This window comes from Herpailurus yagouaroundi, unplaced genomic scaffold (genome assembly GCF_014898765.1).
Source record: "Herpailurus yagouaroundi ecotype Mexico unplaced genomic scaffold, PumYag 511, whole genome shotgun sequence".
Taxonomy (NCBI): domain Eukaryota; kingdom Metazoa; phylum Chordata; class Mammalia; order Carnivora; family Felidae; genus Herpailurus; species Herpailurus yagouaroundi.
In genome coordinates this window covers 237617-261907 of record NW_024412728.1, presented here as the reverse complement: position 1 = coordinate 261907, position 24291 = coordinate 237617, and the positions used below count along the sequence as shown (strand labels likewise).

The 24291-nt window shown below is 47.3% G+C and overlaps 1 protein-coding gene and 1 long non-coding RNA gene across 3 annotated transcripts; one reads left to right on the top strand and one right to left on the bottom strand.

Annotated features, from left to right (window-relative positions):
• Positions 1-293: 293 nt before the first annotated feature.
• On the bottom strand, positions 294-3770 carry LOC121023114 (class I histocompatibility antigen, Gogo-B*0101 alpha chain-like). 2 transcript variants are annotated; one of them, XM_040464814.1, is made up of 8 exons: positions 3639-3770; positions 3099-3368; positions 2617-2892; positions 1730-2005; positions 1506-1613; positions 1033-1065; positions 836-883; positions 294-706 (listed from the first exon to the last, which is right to left on the bottom strand). In XM_040464814.1, the coding sequence occupies exons 1-8, from the start codon at positions 3709-3711 to the stop codon at positions 702-704; spliced, it is 1089 nt and encodes a 362-aa protein (XP_040320748.1). In that variant the 5' UTR covers positions 3712-3770; the 3' UTR covers positions 294-701. The 2 variants fall into 2 exon arrangements, with proteins under 2 accessions (XP_040320748.1, XP_040320749.1); XM_040464815.1 differs by having other exon boundaries at positions 1033-1062.
• Positions 3771-5224: 1454 nt separating this feature from the next.
• LOC121023116 (uncharacterized) lies at positions 5225-6923 on the top strand. The gene is made up of 4 exons (XR_005787246.1): positions 5225-5619; positions 5820-5929; positions 6048-6173; positions 6317-6923. It is a non-coding gene; the product is annotated as an uncharacterized LOC121023116 (long non-coding RNA).
• The last annotated feature ends 17368 nt before the right edge of the window (positions 6924-24291 follow it).

Below are 24291 nucleotides of genomic sequence, written 5' to 3'. Positions count from 1 at the left end.
GCTGAGGTCATGACCCAGGATGGAGCCTGGGCTGACCCAGTCACAGGAAGCTCTTGCTGCACAAGGTCCTGGTGACAGGTGTTGTCCAAGTCTCTGTGATCACAGGTCCTGGTGAGACAAGGTTCCACAGAAGGGGCAAGGACAAGGAGCAGAGACATGACCCAGCTGAGGAGGGAGCACGACACTCCAAGGATGCACTGAGCACCGACTGGACACAGGCTCCATCCACGCTCGGCTCCTCCAGCCCTCTCCTGTCCCCACCTGCAACAGACATGGCACAGGAAACATGCGGGTTCTGGAAGGTTCTCAGCGCTTTCATTTATTTTCTGTTCCAACCATACAAATCCTCTCTTTTATTACCTCATCATGCCCACATACCAAGAATTACAAAACATAAATTCATATCTGGATTCTCATTTTCAATAGGAAAGTAAAGCATCAGTACTCAGTCCAACATGAAAAAAAGACGGGGATGGAGACGGTCCACCCCTCCTCGGCTGGAACAGGAAAGCAGGTCAGAAAGGGAACACAAATCAGTATGGGGAGGGGTCATGGAGGGCAGGGGGGGCCAGTCTCCTGTGTCCTCACAATATGCTAATAGGAACGCAGACACATTCTGACACCATCTGCAGAAAGTCAGGGGATCTCGATGGCACCAAGTGTGAACAGATCCTGTATTAGTCCCTGAGGGGCAGCGGGTCTCACACTGTGAAAAAATTAATCATGAACAGATTTAGATCAGTCACGTAAGTGCCACATTCTCAACAGCCCCCCACATGTCAACATGTCCCTAGTTCCCCCACCCTTTCCCACTTCAGGCCCTCTGGAGTCTTACCTTTAGGAGCCATTAGAGACGAATCAGAGCCCTGAATACTGTCATTGCCTGGGGTAGAACAAACAGGATGTGATCAGAGCCACAGGAGTTGAGACTAAAGGAGCAGCTATGGGGGGGGGGGTAGGGGGAGTGAGCTCCCCATTGGGGTCCTGTCTACACTATCCCAGGGTTTCAAGGATCACCCTCTCCAAACTTACGTGCAGCATGAGAGTAGCTCGGTCCTTTTTCTGCTGTGGGAAGAAAATATCATGTTACAAACCTGGGACAGCTGGGCCATGGGATCCTAGAGCAACCTCTTAGTCTTGGTCCACAATGAAGTTTCCAGAATTCTGACTGAAGACCCAGGACAGGCTCAGGAAACATGAAAAAAGAGGTGTGTGTGGGGGGGGCACAGGACCGCCTGACTTTCTGGAGGTCTGTCCTGAGCAGGGACCTTCCTCTCTGTCCTGTCACTGCTGGGAATCAGGTCCCCATCACCAGAATTACCAAGTGAAAATCTGTCCTTCATTTTCACAAGTGCTTTGCTACAGAGTGATTGTTAGTAACAGCTCCAGAGTGGGCAGCTACATGTGTGTGGATGGAACTTCCCAGGAACCAGGCAGGACAATGTGTTACCTAGGAAAACCCCCAGCGGGACAAGTGAACTCAGATCCCCCCACTCTGTTCCTACCTGAGAACTTCTTCCTCCAGATCACAGCTCCAACCACCACAATGACCACAAGGACAACCACACCAGCAATGATGCCCGGGATGGGGATGGAGGGCTGAGAGGATGGCTCTGGAAAGGGAAGGAAGGTGAGGGGCCCAGATATCTGGCTTCAGTCCTGACTTTGTGAAATTCTCCAGAAGGGCCCTGCATTCCCTGACAGGGGCTCGACCCCAAACCCTCCTTACCCCATCTCAAGGTGATGGGCTCGGGCAGCCCCTCGTGCTGCACATGGCACGTGTATCTCTGCTCCTCTCCAGAAGGCACCACCACAGCTGCCCACTTCTGGAAGGTCCCATCTCCCGCAGGTCTTGTCTCCACAAGCTCTGTGTCCTGGGTGTGGTCCTGCCCATCATGCTGCCAGGTCAGGGTGATCTCCGCAGGGTAGAAGCCCAAGGCCCAGCACCTCAGGGTCACCTCATGGTCAGAGATCCGGTGGCGGGTCACGTGTGTTTTGGGAGACTCTGAGGAAGAAAAATCAGAGAATCCACACTGTGGTTTAGCTTTATGGGCCACTGAAACTGCATCCATGTGACCATCCTGAGGTGGACAGGACCACTGGTCTGGATGGAAGAAGCACAAAACCCAGACAGCAGTCTAGCCTTTGGGATCTCCTGATCCTTGTTATGTTCTGGAATCTGGGAAAGAACCCCGGTAGGAAGCTGCAGGTCTAAGGGAGGAACACACTTTGGTCCTGACTGTGGTGGAGGGTGAATGACTCAGCAAACGCAGACTCAGATCTCCAAACATGTTCTCAGATGGAGAACAAGGCCTTGAGAGGGAAGGTCATGGTTCACAAGGTGGCTGCCAGGGTCAAAGGGAACTGCTGATGGGTTATTTCAGGGATGGTCTCAACCTGAGTCCCTGCTGGGGAGAGTGGATTCCTGTCTGTCCTTGAGAGAAAAGCTCCCTCTAGGTGAGTCACTCTCTAGCAGGAATATGAACAAGGAGGCGGATGTCCCTCTTCCCACCCGGGGAGGAGAGCTGTTCTGAAACGGAGTCCAAAATTTTCCCTTCCTTATGGGAAGCCAGCCCCGGTGAAGGGGAGATCGGGGAGGCCCCTCAGCCCCTGTACCTGCACGCAGCAGCGTCTCCTTCCCCATCTCCAGGTACCTGCGGAGCCCCGCCAAGCACGTGTCCTCCAGGTACTTCCTATAGCGCGCCGCCTCACCGGCCACCTCCCACTTGCGGCGTGTGATCTGCGCCGCGGTGTCCGCCGCCGTCCAGGAGCGCAGGTCCTCGTTCAGGGCGATGTAATCCGCGCCGTCGTAGGCCAACTGACTGTACCCGCGGAGGAGGCGTCCGTCAGGCCCGATGTCACAGCCATGCATTCTCTGGATGCTGTGTGACCCTGTCCCCGCCCCGCCCCCAGAGCAGCAGTGATTAAGGTGAAACCGAAAGCTAAATCCCCTAAAAGCTCCCGCGGGCTCTTCCCCGGTCGGGGGACTTGGGAGTCTCGCGGCTTCGAGGCTGCGCTCAGACACCGAGACTCGGGGCGACCCCGGCCCGTCCGTGGGGATGGGGGTCGTGCCCTGGACCCGGACCCGCGTCGCTCACCGGACTCGCTCTGGTTGTAGTAGCGGAGGGCGGTCTGCAGGTTCGGTCGGGCAATCTCTGCGTGCACCTTGGCGATCCGCGTCTCCCGGTCCCAATACTCTGGCCCCACCTGCTCCATCCACGGCGCCCGCGGCTCCATCCTCGGATTTGGGGCGTCGGTGTCGAACCGCACGAACTGCGTGTCGTCCACGTAGCCCACGGCGATGAAGCGGGGTTCCCCGAGGCCGGGCCGGGACATCGCGGTGTGGAAATACCTCAAGGAGTGGGAGCCTGCGGGCGCGGAGGGGCTGAGACCCCGCCCGACCCTCCTCCCCGCGAGGGGCCCGGGTCCCAGGGGGAGTCGGCCGGGAGGGCAGGGGGAGGAGGACCAGAGTAGGGGAGAGCAGGACGGAGTCCGGGAGGGACGGGGGAGGGGAGGCCCGGGTGGAGGTCTGGGTCTGGGCGGTGGACAGTCGGCTTCCCCGGGGGTTCCGCTTCCCCGCCGGGCGGTTTCTTCGCTCCTGCCCCTCAGAGTCCCTTTCCTCCCGAACCCGTACTCACCTGCCCAGGTCTGGGTCACGGCCAGGGCCCCCGACAGCAGCAGGAGGAGCGTTCGGGGCATAACAACCCGCATCCTCGGGGTCTGGTGAGAATGTGAGTCGCAGCTGGAACCGGAGGCAAGTGCAGAGACTATACCCCGGAACCGTGGTGCACTGGATTGGCTTCTTGGTAAACCCGTCGCCAATAGGAGTACAAACCGAGTCCGCATCATCAGTATCCAGGCAAAAAGACCTGACACGTTGTGGCAGGGAGGTGAAACCAGGGCAGATGGGAATTCCCCAACACTGGGCTTCCCAGAACGCGACACCGCCTTGGGGCCTGAGACCCTGGGAGGCAGGCCCAGGGACCTGGGGCTTTGCTCCTAGGCCTCATCTACTGCACAGAGGGCTCCTTGTCACGCTGTCTCCCTGAGTCGTGGCCTATGAGCTGTGTGAGTCATTGATTCTCCAATAGTTTGTTCTCAGCATATCTATACAGTCTTACAAATTAGTGAGGATCCCAGGGATAAGTTTGTGTCTGTGGGTATATCTATCAATATTTACCATAGTAGGAATAAAACAGGTTTAAATATTTTGAAATTCATTTGTAATCATATGAAAACTGAAATATGGTTTTTATTAAAAATAACAATTTTCCCAAATAAAAGGGGCAGTGAGAACACTGGTTTTGTTTCATTTTCCAGTTTGCAAGTCTCTTTCTTGTCTGTCTCGTTAGTAGACCACTAGACGTTAAGATTTGCCTCTGCATCTATTGTGTTGTTTTGGTTGAAGTATATGAAAAAAATTTACATCCTTGACCATAGGAGAATAGTATGTATCATAACCTTTTCAGATAATTATGGATATTCATCTTTGATATTATGTTAAAACTACACAAGTTGTACCTCCTCTGAGGTTATTTGCAAACTGGATCTTGAAACAGCATCATTGACTGTCTTCTGTGTTACATTCAATCCATAGGCCCATCTACATATGGAATGGATGTGTACTAATGCATGATTGTTGCATTAGTGGCTCATGTCCCACAGGAGAATAATATGGCCCAGTGGTGGCATCAGCCAGCTTCTAACCACACTGAGGCCCAGCTGTCATTGTCAGATCAGTTCCTGATGTGCGGGCTGCTGTTTTTTCTGTCTTCAATTCCATATTTTAAAATAGTTATGTTTTAAAAATAATTGGTGTTTTTGGGAGCCTGGGTGGCTCAGTTGGTTAAGTGTCTGACTCTTGATCTCATGGTTTATGAGATGGAGCCCTGTGTCAGGCTCTGCATTGACAGGGTGGAGTCTGCTTGGGATTCTCTCTGTCTCTGCCTCTCCCCTGCTCATACTCACTCTATCCTTCTCTGTCTCATTATAAATAAATAAACTTAAAAAAATTTTTTTAATATATATTTTTTAACGTTTATTTATTTTTGAGACAGAGAGAGACAGAGCATGAATGGAGGAGGGTCAGAGAGAGAGGGAGACACAGAATCTGAAACAGGCTCCAGGCTCTGAGCTGTCAGCACAGAGCCCGATGTGGGGCTCGAACTCACGGACTGCGAGATCATGACCTGAGCTGAAGTCGGACGCTTAACTGACTGAGCCACCCAGGTGCCCCAATAAATAAATAAACAAACTTTTAAAACCATCTGGAAGGACTTTTAAATTCTTAAAAATCCCAATATACATTGGCCCTGTTAGGGTTCTTAAGTGTTTATTTCTTCTTGTATCACTCCCTAAGGAGAAGCATTCTCTCAGCTTATCGATTGTGTAACTTATTCACACTAAAACTAGATTTAGGGTAGGTCTTAGGTTTAATGTTTTATAAGGAGGAATATTGGTCATGGTCTTTCCAGACCCTACTTCCAATATTTATCCTTTTGTCATGGAGTACCTCATTCCTGTCTCCTAACATGTCTGCCAAATTTGGTTACTGTTCTCTGTATCTCCTCAGAGGCCGATCTACTCAGGGAAATCAGAACCAGATGAGAGAAAGGAAAGGTAAGTTATACTGAGAGCAAAAAAAGAAGGAATCATGTAGTGATTCCATAATCACTAGTAATCATGTAGTAATTCCATAAGAGGGAATTAGTGGGATTCGTGTAGAGGGTGTATTTCCTGATCTCCCACTCTGGCACATTGTCTCTCTCCTCTACACACACACACCCGTGGGCCCACATCCCCCTACTCTCCACACACAGGCAGAGATTTTTGTGAAGTCTGTGCAGTGTTACATGGCCCTGGCCCAGCTCCTGGTGGAGCAGAACTTCCCAGCCATTGCTATCCACTGTGGGACATCCTGGGAGGAGAGGTGAGTCAGAGATGGAAAGATGTTTTGTGTCCTTGGGATGACATGAGACCCCTGAGAGAAAGGACTGTGAACATTTTTCTAATTTTCATTCTGACAAAGCCTTTCTTGGTGTCCATAGTTTAAAGATCTTTCATGATGAATTCTTGTGGCCACCAACCTATTTGGCCGAGGCATGGACATTGAGCAGGTAAACACTGCCATCAACTGCCACCTGCCTGAGGAATCCCACACTTACCTGGATCAGGTAAGCTGCACACCCACACAGGCATCCCAGTGTCCCCTCCCACCCCCTGATTTCCTATGTCTTCGTACATTACATCCTCGTCCCTCCTTTTGGGTGTCTTCCTACTTTGGGGTCTTCCAGTGCTACCCTCTGTCTCCTTGCAGGAGGCCTGAGCAGGCCAGTTCGCCCAAGGGCTTGGCCATTACATTTGTGTCAAGTGAAAACAATGCCAAGATCCTCAATGAGGTGCAGGGTCACATTGAGGTCAGTCGTAGTGAGCTGCTTGATGAGATGGATATTTCCTCCTTCCATGAGTATTGATCTCATGAAACTGGTTCCTCCAAGTCTTCAGAGTCTCCTCATTCCTCAGTGACTTTGTCTTGAAACAAAGTGCAGGCAGTGGTGCCTGATGCCTAATGGGTGCCTGACAAGTTTATGCCCTGATCTTGATGCCATGTTGGGATATTTTGTTTATTTCTCTGTGGGATCTCTTTCCTCTCTCGTCCAATTAATTTTCTTTTTTGCACCTCAGTCTTTCCCCTGACCCCACACCCCACATGAACATCTGCATGTATAGGGGTCTGTGATTCTGCCGGTCTAACTTAGCCTTTCCATGCCTTATTGTAACTGTTCTCTGCAGTTGCAGCCATGGGAGAGGACGCACCCATTCGAAGAGCCTGATGGAGGTCTCACACCCACAAACCATGAGATCATGCATGACCTCAGCTGAAATCAAGAGTCGGATGCCCACCCGACTGACCCACCCAGGCACTCCTAGAGTTTATTCTTCCTAATTAATTTCTTTTTAAAGATATTTTAAATTTGAATATAGTTGACACACAAGATTACATTAGTTTTGGGTGTACAACCCAGTGACTCAGCTTCTGTATACATTTTTTTTTTTTTAGAGAGAGGCAGCTAGAGCAGGGAAGAGAGGTAGAGGGAGAGAGAGAGAGAGAGAGAGAGAGAGAGACAGAGAATCTCAAGCCGGTTCAGTCCCGTGGGGCTTGATTCCATGACCTGGGATCATGACTGGAGAAACTACAGAGCCACCCAGAGGCCCTTCACTTTCTGTCTACACCATGCTGTGCTCACCAGAGTGTAGCTGCCATCTGTCACCACACAATGATGTTATAGTCTCACTGACGATATTCCCTGTGCTGTGCCTTTTATTCCTATGACCTGTTCCCTTCCATAACTGGAGCCTGTGTCTCCCACTCCCCTCACCCACTGTGCCCATCCTCCCAACCCCTTCCCTCTGGCAGTCATCAGTTTGTTCTCTGTATTTATAGGTCTGATTTTGCTGTTTGTTTCTTTACTCATTTATTTTGTTTTTTTAGATTACACATATGAGTGAAATCATATGGTACTTGTCTATCTCAGTCTGATTCATTTCACTTAGCAGACATACTGCCCTGTTTGTCCATCCATGTTGTCACAAGTGGCAGCACATATTTATATGTATGTGTACATACCACACATCTTCCTTATCCATTTGTCTATGGGTGGACACAGGTTCTATCAGTATGGCTTCTGAAAAAAAAAAAAAAAAAAAAAAAACCTCACACTTTTAACATCATCTGGGATGAGGGTGCCCCCTGGTGTCTGGGTCTCTGTCCAGGTGCTGGAGATGAAGGAGACCCTAGGGAGGGCCTGGTTGAGGAGGAGAAAGGCAGCTGGGTCTTGGAGGGCCTGGTTGAGGAGGAGAAAGGCAGTCCTGTGGCCGCACGTGGGGTGGAAGGTAAGGGGACACCCCCTCCCCTCACCCCACTGCTCTGCTCTCAGGTGGATTCTGACTGAGAAGTCTGAGTGGGGTCTGGACTGTAAGTCAGGTAGACATGTCTGAGCAGAAGCCTGGGCGTCAGTGGGAAGAGGAAGAAGCTTCTGAGCAGCCCTGGACTCCACAGGGGTCAGGCTCAGGGGTGAGGCGGGATTGCAGGAGAAGAGAGCTCAGGAGCCGGTGCCATTGCTGAGGTTTCTGTGTCCCTGTGCACCTCCTCCTCCAGCCCCTTGATGGAAATAACAGGGAAAATCTCTCAGACCTTCCTTTGCTTGTGTACTTTCTGTCTTTCAAATAAATAAACTAAAAAAAAAAAAAAAAGAATTAGTGTTTTCATTTTCTTTGAGTACATACTCAAGAGTGCAATTATTGGATTATATGACGAGTCACTATGTTGTAAACCTGAAAGGAATGGAAGAGTGTGTGTAAGCTGCACTCAAATAATAAGAAAAGAAAAAAGAAAAAGATAATTATAAATATTAGAGAACAATTTGGAAAGGAAGACACAAAATGTCTTGATAATAAGTAAATACAAACAAAAATGAGAATGTGGAATAAAAAATGGGAATAAACCTTGGTATCTTCAACTTGGCAAAGATGAAAGTAGGTTAGTTATGAGAGTGTCCAGCAGAGGGTGGGGAAAATATACCATCATAAAGAGCAATGGGAGTGAATACTGGTTTACAATTTCTAAAGAGTTCTTCTGAAATGTGTCTCCACAATTTAAATATGCTTATACTATGACATGGACATTCTCTTTGAGGGCTTTATCCTTTTTTAAAAAAATGTTTATTTATTCTGAGAAAAGGTGAGAGAGAGTGGATGCAGAAGTAGGGAGAGGGGCAGAGAAAGAGGAGAGAGAGAATCCCAAGCAGCCCCACACCAGGCTGGACCTCAGGTATCCAGAGATCATGACCTGAGCTGAAATCAAGAGTCTGATGTTTAACAGAGTGAGCTACCCAGGTGCCCCTCCTTTAGGAGTTTATCATAAGGAGATAATCATATATGTTGTCAAAAGTATATTTTCCTGGGAGCACCTGGATGGTTCAGTTGGTTAAGTGTCCAGTCCTAGCTCAGGTCATGATCTCACAGTTGGTGAGTTCGAGCCCTGCATGGGCTCTGTGCTGAGAGTCAGAGCCTGGAGCATACATTGGATTCTGTGTCTCCCTCTCTCTCTCTCTACCCCTCTCCTGCTTGTTCTCTATCTCTTTGTCTCTCTCACTCTCTCCCTCCCTCTAAAAAATAAATAAACATTAAAAAATTTTTCAAAATATATTTCAGGGATGTTTCTTGAATTGTGGTTTATAAAAACAGAGAAAGGAACTTATCTAAGTCTTATAGTCAATATGATAATGGAAGTATAAATAGTAGAATATCACCATGTGATGTACACAGAAGATAAAAGATAATCATCAAAGCAAACCCATGGGGCATCCCAGAGGGGATGCCTTTGCACAGAGAGGGAAAGGGAGACTCAGAGAGGATAAGGAGGTACTGGAACCAGAATTCAACCCACAAAGTTTGCAGAGGCCTTGTTGACTGTCTTTCCTTGGTTCCCTGTCCATTAGGAGGTGGGTATGACTGTTTACTCCATGCAAATGGATGGTTGCAATGTTCCAGAATGTTCTGCCATGGGAGGCTGGTAGGCTTAGAGTCTAGGAGGACGTTACAAGGCAGTGTGATTTACCTGCTCAAATCAAACTAAAGCCCATCATCCTGTGTACATCATACATCTCGAGGTTTCCAGTGGCTCAATGTCATCTGACTCCAGATGTAAGATGAAGAACAAGCGTGAGGCCCTAGTGACACAACACTGGCACTGTCCTGTGGGAGGTGGGCATTAGCAGAAATGACAGAGACAAACGTAAGTCACTCCTGAGATGAATGCTGCATGGAGAAAGTTCAGGATGTCTTGAGGAGAGATCACAGGAGATCTAGAGACCTAACAGGTCCCTTACTACTATAATCAATCATGTCTACAGAGTGTAAGAGGCATATGGCATATGGAACATAATCTGAACCACACACACTGGTGAACAACCCTAGAACAAGAAAGAGCTCTTGGGAGTTAAAACGATGACTCTAGAAATGAATAATTTAGTCGGTAAAGAGGATGATTACAGTTGTACTTCCCTGAAGTAGTACAGTAGGGAGGTAAAGGCAAGAGGAGAGAAGACCTGTTTGGTTCTTAAAATTTGTTTCTAAAAATTTCAAGAATATTTCTCAGAGTTGACAGGGAGCAACGCATATGTTGAAAGTCCTACCCAAGTTCTTAACTAGAGCGGATGACAAGAGACTCACACGAAGACATGTCACAATGAAATGTCAGGAGGAGGGTAGAGGAGCAGACACCTTGGAAACTCCAGACACAACAACACAGAACTGGCAGCTGGGAGACATGACCCACGGTCCCCAAATCCCGAGGACAACTGTGTCCAGGACAGAGTCTCTATCCCATTACCGTGGGAATCAGGGTGAGGGTAGCCCAAAAGCACGTCAGATGTTTAGAGTGTCAGTGTCTACTTTCCACGTTCCCTCCATGGGATACCACTAGGCAAAGGGGAAATGATGGAGAAAACCAAAAGAAGGGAGCACATGGGTTCCAGGCAACAGGAGGCCAGAAGGAAAGAGGCAGAGGGCACCCAGGCTGAGCTGAGGGGGTCCGGCTGTTGGCCCTGCCCCAGGTGTGCAGGCATCCCATCCACATGGGGCAGGACTGAGGGCTGCAGGACAGGCATCTGCACAGACATGAGGTGGAATAGTGGATGGGCTCGAATAGATTCATGAAGATTTACCCGGGAGGAGCTTGGGAAGGATTTAAATGAGAACAACAGAAACTAAGCAAATGAAGGATAAGATATGTATTTATTTCGGGAAAATAATAAGGTGAGTCAGGAAAGGTAAAGTAATCAAAGTCTACTAAATGCTCAGTTGTGAGTAGCACTTTACGGTCATACAAATGCAAACAGTGCACATTGAGCTAATCAAAGTTATACAATAATTATATGGGGCATATGGGATAGTGTGAAAGAGCAAATTCAGTAAAGATGATGCATAAACCTGAAAACCAGAAAATGGGTGCGAGAAGCAGGCTATTTAGAGGCACAGAAGCAATAATCAGAGAATCGGCTGAAAGAACTAGTGCAGGTGATCTCGGAGATTCAGGAAAGGGGGACATAGAAGATTGGGGACACCTGACTTGACCTCAAGCACTGCAGAAGTATTAGACTTTTTAAAACTCTGTGTCTATCCATTTGCTAAAGACAACATGGTGGGTGACAAATGGAGTCAGGAAAGTTCTGCACGGAGGCCATAGAGATGGGGCAGGAGTTGGCAGAGTCATGGAAACAAGTGTTGGATTTTTATGGGAGGATATTGTTTGGATTTCTTTAGTTGTGTTTCATGTTTTTGCATAGGAGTCAGGACAGCATGTTTGTATGGGGAACGGCTGAGCCAGCAGAGAGGGGGAAATGGATGATGCAGGTGCCCAAATGGAGGCGCAGCCTGAAACAGGAGGGGCACCTCCACCATCACTTAGTAGGTGAGGACACAGGTGCCTATGTGGGGGAGGGGAGGGAGGACTGTGCAGTTCTCAGTTGAGTCCTTCTTTCAGAGTGAGAAACAAAGGAGCTCATCATCTCAGGAAGGGGGGCAGGGAGGGGTGCAGGAGACTGAAGAAGGGGGAGGAAGTGCAAAGCAGCCCTTTCAGGAAGGGGACAGTGAGCTGACTGGGGAAATGGCATCTGGAGAGAGCAGGGCTAGGGCCCCTGAGCTCTGTGCTCATCACCTTAGAGAGAGAGAGTTCCAGCACCAGGAGCATCTATAATAGACTAGGAGACAACGCAACAAAATAGCTCAGGTGTGAGAATTACCATACTTTTTGCTTTGGCGTCATTAGCCTTTCTCATTTTATAATTTTTCTACACGGAATATACATTACATCATATATATTGTACACCATACATACACATCATAATCAGTTTATACATGTTTCTTTACACTTTAAAGAGGAAGGAGATGGTAGGAAAGTCAGCACCTCAGGCCACAGAGCTGGAAAGGCCGAGCCTGCCTGTCCATGCCCTGGGTAGGGGACTCACAGAGACTTTGCTCCATTTCTCAGAACCCAGTTGTATAGGGGGTTATGGGAGGTAGGGTGGGGGCAAGCAGGGTCTTTTTCTTCCTTTAGGGGTGTTCTCCTTTATTCTTTTATTACCATCTTGTCAGTTTTAATGCTTACTAGATGATGATTTTTATATGTTACATGGCATTTTAAGCTATTCTCATAGGAGGACCCGTCCATACAATCAAGCCCACCTGTTTCAGGAATGGAAATTCAAAGGCGAAATAGTTCAGTGAAAAGATGATTGGTCCTAAAGTAGAAGACCAGAACCTGAGTCTTAATTAATGGTCTGAGGATAATCTGCCAAGTGTTAAGGATTTAAACTAGTTTATTTTTTGAAAACATCACTCCAGCACATACAAGAGAATTCAGTAGATAATCACAAACATCCAAAAATAAAGAAGTCACATGGTAACCCCTCTTCCACCATCACCCAAGTTCTCTACCCAAAATCCATCACAGTGAGCCATTTATCCTTTCTCCTGCCCCCCAAAACACATCTGTGCATATGTGTCCACTGTTAGATCAGTGAAAAAGCTCAGGCCAGAGACTGGGGGAAGATATTTGCAAATCACATATCTGATAAAGGACTTGTTTTAGAATACCCATAAAACTCTTAAAAAGCAACAATAAGAAAAAAGTCATTAAAAAAAAATGAGCAAAAGCCTGAGCAGACAGCTCACCAAGAAGATATACTCATGGTGAATAAGCACTTGGGAAGGTGCTCATAGCAGGTGTCATTAGGGAAATGCAAAGGGAACAATAGTAATCTGCCCTCACACTCCCCTCAGAATGGTGGGAATCCAAACACTGATAATATTGAGTGCTGACCAGGACTTGGAGCACAGAAGGCCTTAATCAGTTGAAAGAGCAGACCTAGGCTGGCCGACTCCATTTTGATCTGTGTCCTCCATCTTGTTCTGTGACTCCATCTTGTTCTGTGTCCTCCATCTTGAGTGACTATGTCCCGGACATGGCCCCCTTTCCGGGAAAACGGCAGAAAGAAATTCCCGCTCAAACCTCAGACCACGCCTCCTCCCCTTGAGTAACTTCCCATTCAAACCACACCAGGCGACCTGTGCAACAGGACTCTGACCCTTCCCCAGCCAATTGGCTAAGGCCACGACCATTACCCTACCAACCGCCCCCAGATCCCTATAAAATCTTTGTGCTTTTGAAACTCACTCTCTCTCTCTGATATCTCACCTCTGTGTTGGTGCAGGTAGGGGATTGAGCTCGAGCTAGCTCAAATAAAGACTCTTTGCTTTTGCATCAGACTCGGCTCCCTGGTGGTCTTTGGGGATCACGAATTCTGGGTATAACACAGTAATGGCAGGAATACAAAATAGCACAGTCACTGTGGGAGTCAGCAGTTTCTTATAAAACCATACATAGACTAAGCATGCAAGGTACTGATCCCTCTCTCAGGTGGTTACCCAACTCATTAGAAAACTCATGTCTGCACAACAACTTTCATGCACATTTGCATAGTGGGACAGCCCTTAAATGTGGGCTGTACATCCTGACTTCCTTCCAAAGACTACTTTATGGGAAGGGACAAAGCATAAAAAGGAACTTCACAGGGAGAATCTGGGTAAGACGACCTTAGCCAGTAGGTGAAGGGTAACTTCATCAGTGATGTCCAAGTGATCACTGTATGCTCTTGATATGTTGGGTTGAGAATGGCCTGTCCAGTTGTGGTCTTCCCAACCCCATAGCGTCGGGCAGCCTAATTCACAATGAGGGATAGTCTATAATGTACCAGGAAGTTCTCCTCAAACATAAAAAAAAAAAAAAAAAAAAAGGAAAGTCTGAGAAATGGTGACATCCAGAGGAGCCTGAAGGAGACATGATTGGGACTTAACTCAGTATGGAATCTTGGGTGGGATCTTGGAAGAGAAAACAAACCAATAAAACAAATCCTGTGTGGAGTTCAGCAGTAGGAATGATGAGTATTGCGTCATCATCTGTGGTAAATGCATGAGGTTGAGGATGGTGTTCACAGAGCAACCGAGTGTGGGGCGAACAGGGACTTTGCGCTAGCTTTGTAATTCTCTGTAAATCTCAAACTGTTCTAAAACAAAAGTTTCTTTTTTACAGTAGCCCTCAGACAAGTACTAGGTCCAGGAGGAAAAACTGTCTACTTTTCAGGTTTCCTGGGGTTGTTCAAGGGCCTGGAGAGAGGGGTTGAGGGGAGGACAGAGGGAAACTACAGACACAGGACAGGGCTCAAGGATCTCCTCTCCTCTGCTCCCTGCCCCACCCCTGCACCTGCTGCCAGGGCTGCTAAGAAGGCACCTTCCTCCCCCCTTTCCCTCCCTGCTCAGCCTCAGGTCAGCCCAGTCCTCTCTCCTGGCGGTGCAGAACCGCAGAACTGGAGAGCGGCAGTGGCCCCGTGTGGCCACAGGAATGATGACAGAAAACCTGAGTGCCCTTTGGGCTTCTTCCCAGGGGCCTAATAGGACCTTGACCCTGGAGTCCCTGTCACTTGTTTCTGCTGCTGCTTCCAGGGCTACAGGATCCTCCTCCAGGGAACCAAATATGGATTGTCCATTCCTAAGATGTGGTCGAAGAAGGGGAGAAGGAGGAGGCGGAGCTCTGCTGAGTAATGACCTGAATCTGGGGAGGCTCCTGGAGAAGTGACCAGAGGTAGGAAATAGTGACATTAGGGGATGGAGGCCAACAAGAGTTCAGGAGGAGGAACCAGGACCAGAGGTCAGGGGAAGGGTCATCGTAGAGGACCCTTGGGGGAGGAGGAGTTCTGTCTTGAAGAGGCATGGGGGCATCCGGGTGGGGCCCTGGTGGATGTCTCTGTTTTGCACCTGATGGTCATTACACAGGATTTAGCCCTGTAATTGGTCAGGAAACTGTACTTAAGTTTAGGCCTTTTTCCATACTTACAGTATGAATAGTTCAAACATCCTGGAATGAAGGGGAAAGAAGAGAGAAGGAAGGTGGTTAAGGGGCTCCCTTTCTTCCAGAGCAAGACCCCCTTTTTCTGGGGAGGCAAGGAGGGTCAAGGAACGGAGAGGAGGGGCAGCAAGGTCTGTGCACCCTGAAGGGACCAGGTTCTAATTCTGGAGTTTCCAGATCCCACTCCCTGGGCTAAGATTTCACAGCCACCTGCCATTCACACCTGTGTCATAGCCCTGGTTACCTGGAAACATTTTCTATTTGTGAAGATGGGGAACCACTGCTCCAGGATGACAAGCCCCAGGGTCTCCGACAGGGAGGTGTGCAGCAGCTGGAGCTTGGAGACAGGACGTGTGATGAAGGCTAGACGCTGCAGGGGCTACAAGGAGATGAGCCAAGAGTCAGGCCCAGGCTTCTCCCTAACATTTTCCCCCAGGACCCAAATGTGTCCCATCCCCGCTCCTCAGGCCTGTAGGACCCAGGCATCTCAACATCATGCCCAAGATAGACATGGGGAGGAAGCTCCTGTGTGTGTGTGGGGGGGGGCGGGGGGGTCAGACCCCACACAGTTGGAGCCTGGAGAGTGGCCCCCTACTCCCCAGGACCCTGGTGTGCTGCCTCTTCTACCTCTTGGTGCACCCTCAAAACAGGGACCTGCTGTCTGGGTCCCTCAGGCCTGGTTTCTCTCCCTGCAATCTGTGAAGTCACAACCTCTGTTTCTGTTGCGTCTATAGACCTCACATTGTCATTTCTGTACATTGTCACTCAGGTACAGAGAATTCTAACATCCCTGTGATTGCTTCTCTAAGCCATGACAACCCAGGGAGGTTGACGTGTATTCTAATTTCCAATTATTTGTGGATTTCCCAGAGTTCCTCATGTTACAGATTTCTAATTTAATGTCACTGCAGTTACAGAGTGTACTCTATAATTTCCCTGCCTTCACATTTATTTAAGGTCAGTCTGTGATCTATTTTGGCTCATGGAATGATTGAAGTCCTCTAATCCTTACCTGTTCTATTAACGAGAGAAGAGTATTGATCTCTAAATATAATAGTTAATTTCTCCATTTCTTTACATTTCTTCCACTTTATGTCACCTGTTTAAGAGCTCTGTACTGAGGGTCTTCTCCATTCATTACTTTGTCTTGCTGTGATGCTGACCTATTATTCTCATAGAACATCCTTATCTGTGTCTAGCAATGCTCCCTCCCTGTGTGACAGCCTATTTTGCTTCATATTAATGCAACAGTCCAGACTTCTTATGCTTTTTATTCCCATGGGATATTCATTCCTTTGCCCTTTAAGTTTTAACTTATTTTTGGTTTTGTAGTTCAAGTGTTTCTATTCTACATAGTGTATAGTCCATCTTGATATTTATGCAGTCTGATAATGTCAACTTTTTGAGTAGAATTTTACTTGGTTTATATTTAATGATTCCTGACATGGTGGGATTTGGGTCTATCATTTTGCTCTTTGTTTCTGAAGTATCTCATGTCTTTTCCATTCTTGTACCTTCTTTTCTACCTTCCTTTGTTTCAAGCAAATAGTTTTTGTTTAAAATTTGATTCTTCTAGTGGCCCTTTAGCTATACTTATTTCCATTAATTTTAATTGAAGTTGTAGGAATTGAAATCTGCATCTTTAACTTTTCACAATCTACTTAAGGTAACATTGAAGTCCATCCAGTAAATACAGGAATAGAGTTTCATTTGGCCCCCTCTGTGCTAGTATTGTTACATGTGTCACCAGCATACATTGTAAGCAAGATAATATTATGTACTACTTAGGGTTTGGAACAGTCATATGTCTTTTAAATAAGTTAAGAAGAAAATGTACATATACAGAATAACACCATTTCTGGTGTTAGTCCATTCTGTTTATGAGTTAACATCTAGTGTCATTTCTTTTTGGCCTGCAGGACTTCCTTTAAAAGTAGTTCGTGGTGGGGAGCTCTCAATGAATTCTCCTAGCTTATATTTCTGTAAAATTTACTCCTCATTTATACTTAACCTATTTCATATTTATCTTCACTTTGCCATTTTGTCCCTACTTTTGGTTTTGTTTGTTAAGGTTTTCATATGAGATAAAATTCTCCAGATGTGAACGCACAGAGGGATGTCAACAATGGTTTAGACTCATGGAACTGGTAAGATGAGGAGGATAGTAAACAGGTCCCTTATCCTAAAGTTTTCTGTTGCCCCTTGGCATCTGGTCGTCTCCCCCTGGACCCTACCTTGGGCAACCACTGGTTTCCTTTCTGCCTGTCATTGTGACATTTCTCATTCTATTAGGTTTATCACCAGGGAGGCTCTCTTTATCTCCTGCCATGCCTTCTCTTTTCAGATCTCTTTTATTCCTGATATTAATATAGTAGCCTCCTCATGTCACAGTTTGCATGGCACAGCTGTTCCAGCAGCTTATATTCTACCTGTGTCTTCACAGTGAGCATGCACGTCTTGTACACAGCACCCAGTCAGCTTGTGTATTAGCCTCTCTGCACACTGGTGACCTATCTTTCCCAGACATGTGGCTGTATCTGCAGTGGTGTCACATCTTCAGCCTGCTTCTCCCCAGTAGAATTGTAGGATTCTAGAGGCCTCTTTTCCTTTTCTATGTCTCTGCCTCTTTTCTTAAAAATTTCCAGCATTCCTGCTGATCTCTTTCTCCTAAAATCTCACCTCAAAGTGAGATGGGACCAGAGTCACAGTGATGCGAAGGCGAGACGTGGGCTGGAGGATCGACGTGTGGCTACTGGCAGGTAGCTTCAGTGTCCGCGGGCTTTTAGGGGGAAGCCTCAGCTCCTCACTCATGAGTCTCTCTGCAAATGAGGATCTTTCTCACAGAGAACCTGGCTTCTTCCAAAATCAGAATCCAAGAGAGGGAAAGAAAGAGAAGAGAGAGAGAAAACCATGGTACCTTTGAGACCCAATCTCTGAAGTCACACACCAACACATCCCCCTTATTCTGTCCATGAGAAGTGAGTCACTGAGTCCAGTTTGGACACAAGAGGAGGAGAATCAGTTCTACCTCTTCATGGGGGGAGTATCCGTGAATCTATGAACATTTTAAAACCACCACGTCCTGTGTGGAAGGTGTTGCTAACCTCTGTTGCTTTGAAGATTTGTCTTCTTTTTGTCTCTTCTCATGTGGACATGGATGAGCCTCGGTGTGGTTTTCTTTGGCTTCTCTTGTCTGTTGGGTTACAAGCTTCTTGGATCTATATTTTAAAGGATTTTGCACTAAATCAGAAGAATTGTCAAACATGATTTCTCCAAATGCTTTTCTGCTCTTTTTTCTCCTCATTTTTGAACTGTGATCATCTATTTGTCTTTTTTATATTCTCCTGTGGATTTCTGAGGTTTTGTTTCTCTCCAATCTTTTCTCTGTGTTTTTGGATTAGGTAATTTCTATTGATGTATATTTGACCTCATTGATGCTTTATTCTGCCTTCCCAGGTCTTCTGTGGAGTTTACCCGTTGAACTTTAATTACATTTTTTTTCTTTTCACTTGTTGAATTTCTATTTGGTCTTCTGTGTACATTTGTATTTCATTGTTCAAATGCCTTTTCTGTTCACTCTGTAAGAACAATATTTTATTAAATTCCTTTAACACATATTTATTCCATTCTTTGAACACATTTCCTGAAGCTGCACGGGAGCCTTCGGTGCTGATTTTAATATCTGAGCACACGGGGAATACGTTTATGTTGACTTTCTCATAGTCACACATTTCCATTTCTTTGCATGTCTGGGAATATGTCCTTTAAAAGTGGACTATGAGTTTTAAGTTTTAGCAAATGGGCAATCTATTCTATTATGATTTTGAAGATTTTTTTTTCCTGCAAGGGTTTCAATTGCATGGACTCCACTATGACCTGAACCTTGCAGTGTTGATCAAGATCAAGCGTTGCAAGGTCTACTGACTGAGCCAGCCAGGTGTCCCCAGTATGATTTTTCTTGCTGCTACCTGAGCCTTGTGCTGATTGGAGAATTCATAAGTCAATGGCGCAGATGCACAGATTGGATCAGGACAGTTCTGTCTTTAAAGCTAGACCTCCCTCTGGTTCCTTCTGCATTATCAGCAGTGTCTCCTGAGTGTCCCCCAGCCATGCAGAGTGTGGTGCTCATCCGGGGATTTTGACCGAGATTCGATTCAGATTTCAGATCTCAACCCTCTGCTGCTCCCTCACTTTCAAATTTCCCCTTTAAGTGTCCAGTTCCTTGGCACTGTGACTGCTGTCATCTGTGCCGTGAGCCACTGGGTTACAGTTATGCTGGGGGAGGGGAGCACCCAGAGGGGAGAAGTCTCTGAGCTTGCATTTCTTGCCTATCATAGTGATGGTTATTTAAGATTAAAGTTCTCATGTTCCTGCCGGCCTGCATTTACTTTTCAGTGACTTCAAATGTTTATTTTTGAAGTTTTTCTTCAGTTTTGATAATTGTCTTCTGGGGAGGAACTAACTCCACCCCCTCCTCCTGTCATTACCAGAGAAGTCTCGCCTGAAAGAGGATTTGGGGTAAAAAGGTCCCAGCCCATGATCTGATCTTGTGAGAACAAGGTGAATTCAGGCACCTGTGGTTCTGTATTCAGGCTTCTCCAGCTGAAATACGGGGAAGCCCGGGATCTGGGCACAAGCTGACTGCATATAACCCACAGTGACATAGAAGGACACCCCTGGGCCACCTCTCTTCCACTGCTTCTATAGTATTAGCTAAAAAACGCTCTGTACATGAGAATTTTCTTACATTATCTGCATTGAGTCACCAAAAGGCAGCAAGGTTTGAATAGAGGCCTTGGAAGTGGTTGAGTTAAATCTGAAACAAGCTCCGCCTTGTCCTCCTTCGTCCTCGGAAGCTGCAATGACCATGACTCTTCCCATCTAATGGCTGCTTGTAGCCTTCATCAGGGAGATGCCCATATTCTTCCCTGTGCTCTGGGCATTTGCGCTGGAGGCTTCTCTCCAGTTCTGAGGAACACCAGCCCTCGGAGATATAAGTGCATTGGCATCATCAGATCCTCCTGAGTAACAATTGTTATCCCCCCAAAGAACAACGGAGGATTTCTCATCTCACACGGGTTCTTCTCACATCACAAAGGTATAAAAGTGTACCGAATCCTCCTTGGGAAGTGGATATGGCACAATTTTTTGAGGGCCAAGCTTGTACTCAGAGGCCTCAGCAAACTACACCAATCATTGTTTGGCAGAAGATGTGCTCATTAGCGGCTCTACCCAAACCTCTGGGCTCTGAGGGACTTGACTGCAGATCTAGTGAAGCATGCTTCACTGATGGGACAGCTCAGTGTTCCTGTGTGGCAAATGCAAAAAAGCCCTGTGGCCACCCACCAATGAGGGGAAGCTGCTACCAGCACCCAGCAATGGAGACTTGGTGCAGTTAAGGTGACATGATTGCCCAAAGGTCACACAGGTGACATTAACTGAAACACTGACTGAAGCACATAGATTCATGGGCTTTCATGAATGGAAATGGCCATTTGGTTTTTGAACACTGGATTTTGAAGGGCACATCACATGGTGAAACTCCTTACAAAGAAGGGGAAGGAATCTAACACTGAATCTTTATGTTCCACATTTCATGCCCAGGACAATGGATTTCAGGAACAGCACCAGATTTACAGGATCAGGATCTGCATTTTTAACAAGATCTTCACAAAATTTGCTTATGTGCTGGAACTTCAGAAGCACGGCTCCAGGACCATTTTCTTCAAGGTGTGATCTCCAAGCACCTGGGGCACCACTCAAAGAGCAAATTCTCAAGCTCTGCTCCAGAGGTGGTGCATCTGGATCTCTGTGGGTAGATGCACCCAGGAAGGTGCATTGCCAACAAGCACCTAGGTTCTTGTGCACTTGAAGTTTCAGGACTGCACTGTAGATGGTGGAAATCTGGGCAGGGCTGGGCTGTGGGCTGTGGATGGGACGATGATGTGAGGCACCTGGAACACACCCGCCGAGTCTTCTCCCAGCAGCCAGTGCAGCAGAGACGTCTGATACGTGGAGAACACAGATGTCATGCTGTCCTTGAGAGTCACCTGATGTGATGGCAGGGAGTCTGTCACATTCGTTTCCCATGGATGCCCAGTATGGGTGCAACGTGGCTCTGGTAATGAACACACTTCTGTGCAGGTGTCATGAGAGGTCATGGGGAAGCATGTCTAGTTCAGGGATACAGGGTCAGCTGATCCTTGGTCCACTGAAAATAAAGAATGGGAGTATTTTCCCTGTCAAGAATCCTGACAAGTAAAAATGGTGACCTCTTGGGGAGACTGGGTGGCTTAGTCCATTGAACTTCTGACTCTTTATTTTGGCTCAGGTCATAATCCCACAGTTCATGGGTTCTAGCCCCACATTGGGCTCTGCACCAGATTTCTGGGATTCTCTCTCTCCCTCTCTCTCTGCCCCTCCCTTTCTCTCATGTGTGGGAATATGCTCTCCCTCTCTCTCCCAAAATAAGTAAATACGTAAAACTAAAAAAAAAATAGTGACCTGGTTATCTTTTAAGGATGTCACCTGCTCTTTCTAGTTATTCCAGAACACTTCTTCCATTCAGGGATTTTCATCCAGGGTTAGCTTGGTTTCTGGGATGGTGAGTGCCCAGAACCATCACCTGGTGATCCACACAGCCCAGTACCCTCCTTCTGGTGGAGAAATCCTCCCTGATCTTCTCACCAACTCTCAAGCCACCTTAGAATGCAGGGCCCCCAGATGACTGTGCCACCATCCATTGGGGGATCCCAAGGAAGTAGCCCTCCTGAACCAACACACAGGGACTGGTGTTGACTCTGGGGATGAGTAGATGGCCCCAGCAGAGGGCCTTTCAGAGCCCCATGTTCCTTCTCAGAGACAAGGAGATTGTGGTGAGCAGTGTTCATGGTCCAGAACCACTTCTACTGCTAGAGGAAGAGACAGAAGGTCAGAGCTCCACTGGATGGAAATCAGAGGCCCAGACCCTACCCCTGGCTGAACTTGGAGCAGAGCACTTCAGCAATGTGTTCCTCAGTGTCCTTGTCCACAAGGTGGGGGAGGTCATTGTTATTAATGAGTACTGTAAGAGTGGCTTGTTTTTTCAACATCTGACCATTCACAAAGACCACATTTCAGGCTCAGGACAATTGTGGGAGGCAAAGACAGAAAGTGTCACTTCTCCTTCATGGGAGAGAAGCTGAGTCTCGGAAAGGTAAAGTGGTTTGTGTCCTGTTGCTTGGCCACCTCAGATGGAAGAGCAGCTATACTATGACCAGTGCAAGGTGACCTGACTTTCTCAGTTTCCTGAATTCCCTACAAGAGGGAAGGGGACTTTTGTAGGTATTCCTATCTTTGAACCTTTTAATGAGTCTCCAGCTCTTCTCCTGGACCTTCAGCCCCAGTCCTTCCTTGTGGCACAATGGAAAGTGAGCTGGACTAGGAGTTAGCAGGCCTGGGTTTGCATCCACAATTTGCCACTTAATATGAATGGCCTTTAAAATTGTTACCCTCATACTTGCAGTAAGAATGGTTTGTAAAATCTTTACTTGCTCTTAATCCTACATTGTCTGGTGGTCTTGACTTTCTGTAGCTTTACCTGCCTGATTTAGTGTGAATTTCTCAGGCTGACAGAGCAGAAAGGCATCAGGTGTCCTGGGCCACCATCCCTCAGTGGGGGGAGTCACCATTAACAATGTCTAGTCTTGTGGCTGCAATAAAAAAGACTTGTTCCCACAGTCTCCCCCAAGAGCGGCCATGGAGCAGCTGTGTTTGGGATCAGGCTCGGCCCCTGTGTGGGACACCGCTTAGCATCAGGCCATGGGGTCAGGGAAGCAGCCACTTTGACTCTTTTTCCCTCTGGTTAGCTTGGTGGGGGCTGCACTGTCTTATAGCCATTCTGTGGTAAAACCCCCTCCCCACTTCTCCCTCAGTCCTGTGTCCATTCCCACTGTGCTCTCTTATTTACCATCAGCCCTGAGCACAGCACACAATTCTGGTCACCAGGAATTACACCCTGGACTCCCTGTGGCTATGGTGCCCCTGCTTGGTCCCTTCTGAAGAGTCACGTGGAGATGACTCTCAGCCCTCATCCTGTGCCTCATCTGTATGACTTCTGTCACATGACAATGCCAGTGGACATGGGCCCTCAGGGAGGGAAAGCACAGCATGGGCCCATCCCCTTCCTGGAAGTCCACTCTCCCCAGGCCTGGTGCTGTGGTGCCTGCTCTGATTCTGGGAGACCCATGTGTCCCCTGGGCCCCCAACTGGAAGGGCTGGACAGGCAGCAGGATGGGCTGGGAAAACAGACCCCATAAGCAAAGGGCAGCTGTAGCCGGGATGGGTTCTGGCTAAACAGCCTACAGGCTGTGTAACCTGAACATGTGAATTATTATGCCTGAATATCTGCTTCCTAATCAGGAGTTGTGTGTTCCAGAATCTGCCTTGAGTGCATCATCATTAAGGGGATGTGCAATCATGCCTGGAAGGACCCAGGTCCCAGAGACTCCCAGAATAATGTCATCACTCTCACCTGGCCACATGGAAGAGTACTATAGCTGTCCTTCCTTGTCCCTGGTGTGGGTGTCTGTGCTTTCTATTGCCCAGGGTCACATGTGACCTGGAAGCATATGATCCTCCTTCTGACATAAGGTTGAAGGTCAATACATCCCAATGTCGACCTCACTCACCTTCCTTATCTCTTCATGTAGGCCTTCAATCATCTCATGTCATCACAAGAAGTATGAGTACAGTATTCTCAGAGTAGTTGAGAGAAAGAGGCAGTGCATAACTTTGATTACAAGACATTGTTATATGTGTTTTCTTCATTATTAGTGATTGTAGTTAATTTATTACTGTGCCTAGTTCGTGAGTTAAACTTGATTGTGGGTGTGAACATATAGGAAACCTCATAGTACATTTAGGGTCAGGTACTATCCACTATGTCAGGCAGGTCCTGGGGGTCTAGGAACATATTTCCTGCAAAGAAGGGGGACTACTGTAGTTCAATACTGCTGTGATCTCCCCCAAACCTCTACATATTCTCCTTTCTTGGGACACCTGAGTGGCTCATTTGGTTGAGCCTCTTGATTTTGGCTCAGGTCAGGATCCCAGATTGGTGGGATTGAGCCCTGTGTTGGGCTCTATGCTGAACGTGGAGCCTGCTTGAGATTGTCTCTTTTTCCCTCTGCCTCTCCCTCTCTCTTTCCCTCTCAAATAAATAAATAAATAAATAAATAAATATTCTCCTTTTGGTTCATCTTTGACCTTGGTCACATTATTAGACTTAGAAATGTCCCTGGATCTATTTGTCCCCAGGTGTTTCTTTGTTAGTCTGTCAGGTTGGA

Coding starts and splice junctions, on each gene's coding strand:
- LOC121023114 (XM_040464814.1), bottom strand. CDS start 3,711: ATGCGGGTTGTTATGCCCCGAACGCTCCTCCTGCTGCTGTCGGGGGCC. Junction 3,369..3,638: donor CGTGACCCAGACCTGGGCAG/GTGAGTACGGGT, acceptor CCGCGCCCGCAG/GCTCCCACTCCTTGAGGTAT. Junction 2,006..2,616: donor GGAGACGCTGCTGCGTGCAG/GTACAGGGGCTG, acceptor TTTCTTCCTCAG/AGTCTCCCAAAACACACGTG.